Below are 11050 nucleotides of genomic sequence, written 5' to 3' on the forward strand. Positions count from 1 at the left end.
GCTCACGCGGATCAGGACGCCGGCTGACTCGACCGCCTCAGCACCCCCAACAAACTGCAGCGCAGCACCCTCGTGGAATGTGCACCCAGTGAGCGTGATGTTGATGGGGAGATGCAGCGGCATACTGTTAAGGGAGAACGTCAGCACAGCTCCCACGCCGCTGAATGTCACACCCACGTAGCAGTGGTGCGTCTTCCACATGTTCAGCGTGAGGTTCTTCAGCGTCTGGTTCACCACGCAGCTCGTGTCGCCGTCGACGGCTCTCTCCGGCAAGGGCGGCACAACCGTGTCGGGCACCTCGAAGGGAAGACACGACGCGCCATGCCATCCGTCCTTGCAGCTGCACGAGCACGAGCCGCGATCCACCGACTCCGTCCCGGGCATGTAGCACGCCGCGTCGTCGTTGCATGTGCCGCACCTGAACACCACCACGCCCTCCGGAAACACGCCGTCGTACAACACCTCCTCATCGCCCTGCAGGTTGCACCCAACGACCAACCGCGCGGGTGAAACCACAATCATGTTCGACAGAGCCATTTTAACAAAAGGACAGCTATCGTCCACCAGACGGTTGTGTGCAAGTGCCACGGCAGTGCCGCTGCCCAACAGCCTCATTTTGTACAGGGATTTTGGCATACCCATTACTGAGGCTGCACTTACGTTGTTGCCCTCCACACGCCACTGCGCACCATCCTCGAGTGTCACCAAGCCGTCCAAATGCACCAGCGCAGGTTCAAAAAACAGTGTGATGCCAGCAAAGGTACAGTCCGCCACTCGCAACAGCCCAGCGGAGCTTACGATGATGTCCCCATAAAAATGAATGCCACTAACTGCGCTCATCGTGTTGTTCTCCACGTCAAAGTAGCCGTCGTTCTTTAAAATAGCAGATTCAAAAAAAACAGCGGATTCCAACGGAAATTCCTCCTCCGCCCCCCTCAGCGTATTTCCCTTCATAATGATCCCGCCACCATCAACAACAACAAAGGATAAACGGACTGCGTAACTTTCCCCTTCAATGAGGTTGTCGAGCAACAGCAGCGTCGAGTTCGCACCAAGAGAAAACCTCTGGAATTGAACGGCGTGGCGAGACCTCATCAAAAGCGTACTGCCAACCACCAGTATCTGGGAGGTCGCGCCAAAATCACCCTCAAACTCCAATGCACCAGAATCCAGCATCGAGGATGTCACTTTCACGTGCACGCATGCACCACTCCCCTTGATCGACAGGCCCATAAGGACGCACTGCAGCAGCGTGATGTTGAGTGTCTGCTCTGGTGCGGCAAAATACAACAGGTCCAGCACGATCGCGGCGGTGAAGGTCACGTTGACGAAGCACAGACCACGCACACCGGGATCAAGATAGTCCACGGAGCTGATGCTGCCACCGTGCACGCAGCGGACCTCCGTGTCCTTCGCATCGGGGAGCGGGAGCGGCCCAAGGCCGTCCGGAACCGCAGCTGGCAGACACGTGTCACCGTAGCCGCCAGCAGCGCACACGCACTCACAGCCGCGGATGCTGCTCGTCCTCGCAGCAAAGCACACGGCGTCCACGGTGCACGCACCACAGTCCAGTGACGTCACGGGTGCTCCGATATTGAGGTCGTCTTGGTAATTCGTCACAGGTGAACCCCTTATCTCGTTGCACACGCCGTAGATGATCGGGCGAGAGTCGGATGGTGGCGACCAGTTGCTGATCATGTACGTTAAGACCGAGTAAAAGCCGTATTTAAAGCTGTTGTCAATTATCGACCACACACTCTGATCGCGGAACACCACGCCGTTCTCGTTGGCTACGTACACAACGTAGGCGGTGCGGAACTCGTTGTCGCGATGCACCAGCCAGCTGCCACCAGTCACAGTCAGCGTGGTTGCCATGAGCATGGCAAAGCCGAGACGGAACTCGCTGGACACAACCTGCAGCACGCTGCCGCCATCCACTGCAACGTCCCCAAACACAAGCGCGCCTTTGTAGTACTCGGTGCTCGGCGCACTCCAAGAGCTGTTCTGTATGGAGAACACGGAGCCGCCGCTGACACGCAGGTCCGACGCAAGGGCGTACATCACGTGCGACTGCGACAGGACAGCGCAGTTGTCCATGTAGAAGACGCTGGACAGGTGCACGCCAAGGCCGTACTCCACAAGGATCGCAGCGCACGAGCCCCCGCCGCACACCACCGTCGACCGCGTCATGACAAACCGCGTCGACAGAAGCCGGACACCGTCCAGGACAAGCGCGGGGCCGTACCGGGACCCCGCATGGCCACGGGTCGTCGGCACGTACTGCGACCCGCCAACCGTCGCGCGCAGCGTTGAGTTCGCCAGCAGCACACTCGAGTGCAGCGGCATCGTGCCATGCAGCACAATCGTGCCCTCCAGCGACGTCACATTCGTCATGTTGACGAGGGCGTGCGGCATCAGGCGCACCGTGCTCTCGCTGAGGCCGCCAATCCGCAGCTGCGCGCCGCCCACAAGCACACAGTGGCGCAGCGTCACGTTCAGCGCGTCAGCGGACAAGTCCATCGAGCGCAGGTCCACCGCCACAGTGATTGGCCCGCTGAACACCACCGAGTCGAAGCACGCCGTCGCACGCCCGCCGCCAACCGTCACGGACTCCGTCAGCGTCACGCCACTCACGCAGCCCTGCGAACCACCGCCGCCGGCCCTCGCAGGCGGCACGTCGAACGGCAGGCATGCCTCGCCCACGCCGCCGGCACGGCAGCTGCACACGCAGTCGGAGAACGACGCCGTCAGCGCATCGAAGCACGCCAGCGCAGCCGCACAGCCGTCGCACGGCACCACGCTCACGGAGGACAGGCCGGCCAAGCGGTAGTCGCCGCTGCTCTGCAGCACCCGGCCGCCGGCACGGTTGCACTGCACGGACACGACGCCGCTCGTGATCGTCAGCCCGGAGACAAGCGTCGCGCCGGTGGCAGCGCAGCGCGCAATCGACACGGCGCCGCCGCTCAGCGTCACACCCGACAGCGACGCCACTGACGACGCCTCGCCCACCGCCCACACGTCGCGCAGCTCCAGCCACCCGCCGTCACCGACCGTCCCACCGTCGCAGTGCACCAGCGACGACGCAGCAGACCCCTCGACGCCCACGAAGCGCAGCACCGAATCAAACACCGCGAGGCGCTCGCCAAGCACAATGCCGCCGCCGCTGCTCACAACCGACACGTTCGTCACGGAGAACACCGAGTGGCTCCGCAGACTGAGACGCGACGAGGACGCCACATGCATCGCGGACGCGGTCGAACCGCCCGACGCCTCCAACAACACGCCGTCAAGCACCACCGCGCTCGACAGCAGGTCCACGCCGCCGCCAACGTGCACCGCCGACCCGCCCGCCTGCAACGACCTCAGCACAGTGCTGCTCACACGCAGCTGCGTCTGCAACAGCGACGTCGCGTGCAGCACAAGCGGCGACGCCACCGCGTCCGTCAGCCCGCTCAGCTGGGAGTAGCGCATCGGCCCCGCCGTCACAATCGTCGAGTCACGGACCGTCACGTTCGTGCGTGCCGGCAGGTTGTGCACAAACACGAGCGAGCAGTAGCTCCCCGACAGCTCGCTCACGCTCACCTCCAGGCTCCGGTCACTCGCCGGCTCACCGCTGTAGCCCCGCACGTAGATCTGCGCACCGCCGTCGCACACACAGTTCCTCACTTCGATGCGCAGCGCGCCGGGAAGCATCGCCGCAACGTCGAACACAACAGCCACGCCGTTCGTGATGTACACGCCGTCCATCAGCACCGTGTCCACGGCGCGGCCCACCGTGATGGCTCTGTCCACCGTGCTGCCCCGCAGTCGCAACGCCACCGCATGCACTGCGGGCATCCACGCCGCCGCCGCAACCAGCGCCAACAGAACAAGCAGCGCCACACGCACAGTCGCAATGGCCCTGTGCCGCACACGGTGCCGGCTGTACGGACACGCACCCACCGCAGACCACATCCACCAACCCAAACAGGTACCAATAAAGCTGTCGTGATGTGTCGCACTCGTCTTGTCGACCATAACTCCTGTCTAGCAAGTCCCTTCCTACAGTTGGCAAATCCCTTCCTACAGATGGCGAATCCAGGTACACAATTCCGACAGATCGTTATCCCACCACTAAACCTAATACTTCAAGTAGCTCCTAACACCTTGAAACGATAGTTGTGCTGGTAAAGCAAAAGTATCTCTAACTGCACGCTCAGAAAAAGAATAAGAGGCAGCAACAACAACAGTAACCAAACACAGTGGCACGCAGAAGCATCTGGTCAAAGACAATCCCCACCACAAAACAACCACCGAGGCAAAGACGCGCAGACGCAACCACGCCAGTGACACTATCCCCTTCCCCTCATCGGCCGGAACCGCACCGCACTAAATCGCGCCGTGGATACCTTGTGAATTAGCGGCAATGGGGCAGCGTACACGGAACAGCACCAAAATTTCATCCTATAACTGCTCAAATTGATGTTTCTCGTACTTGCTGGCAACAACACTGAAAAGAACTCAGAAGAGAAATCTTCCATCCTTCCTCTCAATCAAAAAAGCAAAAAACGACCCTCTCTACCCTCTCCCTTTCCACGGCCTGAGTGCCGCAAGAGGCTGTCAATAAAAACACGTGTGTGGAGGCCCCAAATGTGCGGGCGGGGTCGGCATCCACCCACACACCCGCGCTCCCTCCACTCTCCCCCACACGAGGGCGGTGCCGTGCGGGAAAGAAGTCCGCCACACGACGCATGCAAAAAGCACTCGGTGAAGCAACACCACCCATGTCGCACCACAACAAAGAGCCATGCGCTCAGCACAGACCCACGGCCGCAACGAGAGGAACGGGGCGCATCCAAGTCCACGGCGCTGTCCTTCACTTCTCTCTTCCCCGACAAATCGAAATTACACCCCAAAACAGGTTGTGGCGGGTGGCGTCCCACACCTACGGTGACGCACGGCGCACACCGTTCGCTCCCCTCCGAGTGCACTCAGCAGGCCGGGGCAGGGCGCCCGTCATCCTCGTGTTATCGCAAAGGCGAACACAAAAAATCGTCGTCGCTGGCCACCGGCGCCTCTAGCAGGGAAGATGAAAGAATGGGGGCATTTCAACAGCACAGAGGACAGAGGGACATCCAACGGGACAAAAAGACACAAAGAGACAGTGGGAAGAAAAAATACAAAAACGAGCGAAGGGGATTTACAAAAAACAAAACACAATCAATAAAGGGCAGAAAAAGAATGACGGTCCAGCAAAAATCACAAAAGAAAAAGTGATCAGGCAGGACTTCGATTTCGTGCACCAAGCAACAATAAACGACCGTGCGTTTGGGTACACACACATTGCCCACACCAAGAAAAATTAAAAAGAAAAAGATTGTACTTTTCCACGAGACCACACAACGCCCCTCACATTACATGTGGCACACGGTCTGCTCCTCCGCTCCTCCTTTTGTGCAGTCCGTGGGAATCACAGGAATGAGTCCGGCACAGCGTGTGGGCAACAGAAGCAAACAGGAAGGAGAGGGTGCGCCACACATGAGGATGTGTGTGAATGATCAAAGAAATTTCACAAAAGCAAGAATTCAATGGATAAACACACACAAGCATAAAAAAAAAAAAATTACTCTTCGGAAGGCAATGGAATTGGAAGTGGTGCTGCGGATGTGTTCCAACGATTGCAGCACCCCCACACTCTCCCAGACCCCAACAGAAAGCCGCAGTGCCCCAAAGCCCCAATAGCGGAAGCAAAAACACCCGAGACACACACCCATGCACGGTGCTGTCACCCCTTAAATCCCTCGCCCTCAAGTTAGTGCTGCTCTCGGAATAAGAAGAAACGCTGTCAGAAATGGCCTCACTGCCAGCTCACCCACTCCTCAGGCAGCGCTGATAGCGGCTCCATCGTTGGCTCTTCCGGCCCTTTTGATTCTCCCCAAGCAAGAGTACTAGACACTGGCACAACGTTGAAGTGGCCGGCTGCGCCAGGGTGCAATGTACTTCCGGAATTCTTCCATACTCAACGGTCGGTTGTACAGAAAGACGTTTTTCGCCGTCACACGCCTCTCAGTCCGTGTGTCGTCTGCGCAGTCTCCATCCCCTTCAATGCGAAAGTGTCCGATCTCCTGTGAATTCCTTCCAGTCGCTGATGTCGATGCTGAATTCTTGAAACGCTGGCCAGTAGTGTAGACAGAGACCCGAATGCCAGTCCAAGGCACAATCGCCACCTGCCATTCCTTACCCAGTCCCAAAGTGATTCCGTTTTTATCCTTATTTCCGTTGAACATTGCTTCCCACCTCATTTCATGTGTTTGCGACTGTTCAAGAAATTCAGCGCTGCCTGTTTCATTTATCCCCACACCCATGAAAAAGATAGTGCCGCAAGATGGTGAAAACTTGTAAACAGACATCGCCTCCACAAAATGTGAACCCGTTCATTGCAAGGCACTACATCCGATTCTTCCCCCAATTCCCAACGGACCGCTACGCCCAGAAACCAACGCCCTTGGAAGCCGATCCACTGGAAAGCCCTTCTTCCACAGCTGCCCCACCCGTCTCCGTAGCGTTCAGCCCCCAAGTCACTCTTCCTTCCATGTAGTCTCGAACAATTTGCCGGACAAACATCCAACCAGCCCGGCTGGAGGCATGAAAGTGTCGCAGCCCTCGACGGACAGAAGATTTTTCTTGACATTTGAGTAAGGGCAGAACTGGAAGACACAAATGTACAGCTCCTTCAAAGTCCTCACCAAATTCTTCACCTGTTTCAGCTTCGCAGTCAGGCACACAGACAAATGGCTGCGCGCCCATTCCCCATCGTCCTTCTTCCCGCACAGTAAAATCAACTCCTCCCCATCATCCTCGCCTTCACCACCTTCGTAAAAAAGGGAGCTGGCGGCAGCAGCATGCACATTACGGGATGCCAGCCAAATACCCACAATGTGAACATTGTCCGCCAGCCAGAGAGAAGGCCGACCCTTTTCCTTTTCGCTCGCTTTATAACACACCGGTAGGGTAACGCGCAGAACATTCCCTTCTCCAATCGCCGCAGTGATGAAGCCGCTCAGAACGCCTTTCCCCTGTCCATCATGCCAGTTGGCCCACAGGCGGGCAATTGAGTGTCCCCAGAGGCTCCGCCCACGCCTCCCCATTTTCACTGGACGCGTCCACCCTGCGGTCGCCATCGGATGCAGTGATCATGCAAAGATCTCCACCTTCCCACACCACGACAAAGGGATCACTTCACCCCTCAGCAGATATCGCCCTCGACAGCATTTATTTCCCAAGCTTTGCCAAGCACGCGATCGGTGGGGCGGGATTTCCCCAACACTCACAGTTTTTACAGGGAACACCAATCCTCCTTCAGCGTCATCAACAGCAGCGGCTACGCCGCCAATAATTTGTGTCAGAGATCTTTTTTTAAGCTGTTCTTAGCGCAAAGCTCCAAGGACGGTTGTCTTCGCAAGGTGATTTTCTTAATTCCTTTATTTCACTGCTTGTCTCCGTGAAATTCACCAACAACCAGCAGTGGTTCGCGGCACCTCCTCCGCTCGACTGCTCATTCCAGGCGTATTTATTGCCGTGGCCTCCCACAATAAAAATTATCTGATTGCAATGGAGCAATCGCAGTAGGGCTCAGGGCACAAGAAACTGGAATAAATCCGGCTATGGAATCCGACAGTTTTGTCCTCCAATCCTTCCCATCATATTCACTGGCAATACCGGCCACACCGGCGTGGTGCCTGGGTCAATTACCCCGTATTGTCGGGGGAAGCCAGCAATGCTTTCCTCACAGAATTTTTGATGCTGGTGCAGGGCTGATGGCAGCAACCAGCGCACGAGCCAGCCGCGTATTGCCGGGCACATTACAACATCACGAGGTCTGGAGGCACGCGTTGGCGTGCCGTCAGCACTGCCATCCGTACTGTGTCAGTGCTAAAAGGAGATGTGGAAGAGAATCCCCGCCCCTTTCCGCAGAAGTTACGGTGAAGCGCTGCGGGTCTCACTCTGGCAAAACGCTTGGCGCTGAGCGTGATGTTGTATGACAAAAACGCGTTGTTCGCGCGTTGGGTGTGAAGAAGATGTCCCCACCCTGAAGCCACTGGTTCCAGCCCGCCAGGGTTCCAGCACCATGGAACTGCTTGCATCTGTCCAGGCGGCGGCGTGTCCATTCTCGTCCGTGAGGGGCTGCGGGCGGGAGCAGGACCGGCCCTTGACGCCGACATCGGGCTTGCGCAAGCGATCAGCCACCCAGAGGCAGGAATAAAACTGACGGTGTCGTCGGCGTATCTCCTTCCCTCCTCTGCCAAGAGTATAAAGGTGGAGGAGTCGGATGGGCAGCTCTGCGAGGACGGGCCACAACTAATAGGGCAAAGACACCAACGCACACAGCGAGGCTTGGGAACGCAGCATCCCATCAGGCTCCCGTGGCGATACCGTTGCGCAGCGGTGCATTGAGAATGTACCCCAGTTCATCAACGCCGGAGAGCGCACGAGGTACACCGAACAACAGAGCAGTTTAACATCCGACATCGCCCTACCTGAAGACTGTGTCGTCGCCCACTGGGCAGCACAGCTCTCACCGGACAGTGATCACTGCATGACCCTCCTTGATGCTCTGATCGGAGACGACGCACCCGCAGTGGTTCCGAGGCCTAACCGGAAATAATTAACATGGAAGAAGGCAGATTGGAATAAGCAAAGCGGGAACACCAAACAACTCGGCAGAATCCCGCAAGAATTAAACAAAATGAACGGCACAGAGAAGCACATTGCATCCGGAATACAGAAATCCACCAAGGCAACTGTCCAGGCAGGAAACCGCCAGCCGTCCCCCACTCTGGACCCCAGGGCTGGCGGAGCCGGACTGCGACATCGCCGCCGCACCCCACGCAGAACGCAGTGAGCGGCTCAAACTCCGTCACAGAGATGTTCTGCGCGAAGTACCCAAAAGCCGCTGGCGCACGCTCCTCTCCAAACTCGAGTCCGCGGACGGTAACAGCCGGCAGATAGTACGCCGTGCGTATGCCACTCGCCCCCTGAGCATGCCAGCCATGAAAGCAGATGGCCCAATGCTCAGCAGACACCGGAACGTCGGTCACACAAAGCCGTGGGCGGCAAAAGCAACACGGCACCCAAAGTCCTGCCCGCCGCCACCGATCCTGACGAATGCGAGAAACTTCGCCCCAATGAACATGGCAGAGCTGAACCGCACCCTACAACTGTTGCCCTTCGGACCGGCGCCTGTCGCCGACAGAATGAATGGAAAGTCGCTGCGCCATCTACGCCGTGTAGCGAAGCGTGCTGTCCCCGGTTGTTCAATATACGCCTACGTACAGAAGCCGTCCGGCGGAATTGGCGACGTGGAGCCACGACACCCTTCCCACCATTCTGGGGAGAACAGCATCCGACTCCCACTCACACCGACCTGTCGCGCTGAGCAGCTGCCTCGGATCGCTCATGTAACGTATTTGTGCCGCACGCAGCCGAGACATCATCGAGTCCCAGTTGTCTCCACAGCCATCTGGCCTTCGGCCCAACAATTCCTCCCTCGACCAATTGCTGCACCTCAGGGCTGCCATGCACTGCAACGCTCCACAACACCGCACGCTGGCTGTCTTTGTGGACCACGCCCATGCCTTTGAAACAGTAAACCATGACAAAATCGTCTTGGAAATGCAGCGACTGTCGGCAAACAATTACATCGCCGTGGTCTCCATCACGCTCGCAACAACCCCCTGCTGCAATGTTCTTGTATTCAGGCAACGCCCCGGCACCGCGTGAAGGCGCGACTTCATCGCCGGGGAGAAGGACGCCGCCGCAGTTCCCCAGTAGCAAATTCGTGCCTATGTGTCTTGCTTAACGCAGCCGCAGAAACAATACGGAAATAGAAGACATGCAGGCACACAGACACAAGAAACGCAGTGGGCGCGGTACAGAAGCACAACCAGCAGTGAGAAACCCAACAAACCAAATACAAGCAAAAAAACATCAAAAGAGAATATTCCTAAAGACTCCCCACAAATGAATTTCTGCGGGTGTGTGTTCTACGGCTATGTTTATATATTTCACTACACACAAAAAAAGCATACGCTTCAGCACACAATATCACGTCCTACGTTACGGTACAACAGAAAATCGAGCGCAACAAGGGCGACAGCTAAATCCCCTCCCACACAGTCGTCGGGAAACGGGAAGAGTCGAACGAGCACTCGCTCAAAAATAGAAAAAAGTCTATAGAAACTACGAACAACGACACGGTCGGTGCAAGGGCAACAAGTGGTTGTGTTGCGCAGCAGCCATGGCGTCGCACCCTTCCCTCATCGACCAGGAACACACGCCTGCCAGTTCCAAGTAGCGCACTTCAGAGAACGGCGTGATCAATCAATACGGCTCGCACTGGATGCGCGGTCCAGCAGGCTCAGGGCGTCTGAGCGAATGTCACAGGCCACAGACAGCAAAGACGGTGCTGGTGGTCGGTACGATGACCCAACGGTGGTGCCTGAAGCGTACGAAGATGCCGTCATGTCATGGAGCTTCTGCGTCTCCTCGTCGCTCTCCTCGTCATCGCGCAGCAGCGCCTCCAGCCCGCCACGCTGCGGCTCGCGCAGCTCCTGCCAGTGGCGGTCCTCCGCGTGCCACACAACGACACTGTACACAGTGATCGCAAGCACCACAGCGGTCAGCAGCAGCACGATCGCCGCGTACGCCCTCGCACCGCCGTCGCTCGGCGCAAGATGGTTGGCCGCGCTGACCACGCAGAGCACCGCAAGGAGCACAAAGCTCGCAGTCTGCATCACCGTCAGGAAGGACGAGCGCATCATGTTCGCGAAGGCAATCACGCCCGCGCCCGCAACCAGCACAGCCGCCATGCAGAAGTACTGGACGTCGCAGCCTCCCACGGGCGGGTGCACAGCCGCAATCAGGCCCACCACACACAGCACCGACAGCCGGAACACGCACCAGTACACGCGGCTGCCCCTCATGTTCGTCAGCATGCCGCCGTACATCCGCTGCTGCGCCGCGGGGTGCCAATACCGACGGGGTACAGCAGGCGCTCGTGCAGCGGCTCCTC

General features: G+C 57.9%; 2 protein-coding genes and 1 pseudogene across 2 annotated transcripts, besides 3 other annotated features; all 3 read right to left on the reverse strand.

The window, feature by feature from the left end:
• On the reverse strand, positions 1 to 4017 carry Tc00.1047053511663.19 (dispersed gene family protein 1 (DGF-1), putative; the record flags this gene model as incomplete). Its single annotated transcript, XM_801525.1, has 1 exon — positions 1 to 4017. A coding segment is annotated over one exon (4017 nt), but the record flags the coding sequence as incomplete, so codon positions are not given.
• Positions 1 to 11050: a sequence feature (areas not merged during assembly with more than two copies in the genome that could not be assigned to a particular haplotype).
• Positions 5905 to 5969: a mobile genetic element.
• On the reverse strand, positions 5967 to 7703 carry Tc00.1047053511663.40 (annotated as a pseudogene).
• Positions 7870 to 10711: a mobile genetic element.
• Tc00.1047053511663.50 (dispersed gene family protein 1 (DGF-1), putative) lies at positions 10356 to 11050 on the reverse strand (the record flags this gene model as incomplete). The annotated part of the gene is made up of 1 exon (XM_801524.1): positions 10356 to 11050. A coding segment is annotated over one exon (695 nt), but the record flags the coding sequence as incomplete, so codon positions are not given.

This window comes from Trypanosoma cruzi, genomic scaffold, assembly GCF_000209065.1.
Source record: "Trypanosoma cruzi strain CL Brener 1047053517153 genomic scaffold, whole genome shotgun sequence".
In the NCBI taxonomy this organism is placed as follows: domain Eukaryota; phylum Euglenozoa; class Kinetoplastea; order Trypanosomatida; family Trypanosomatidae; genus Trypanosoma; species Trypanosoma cruzi.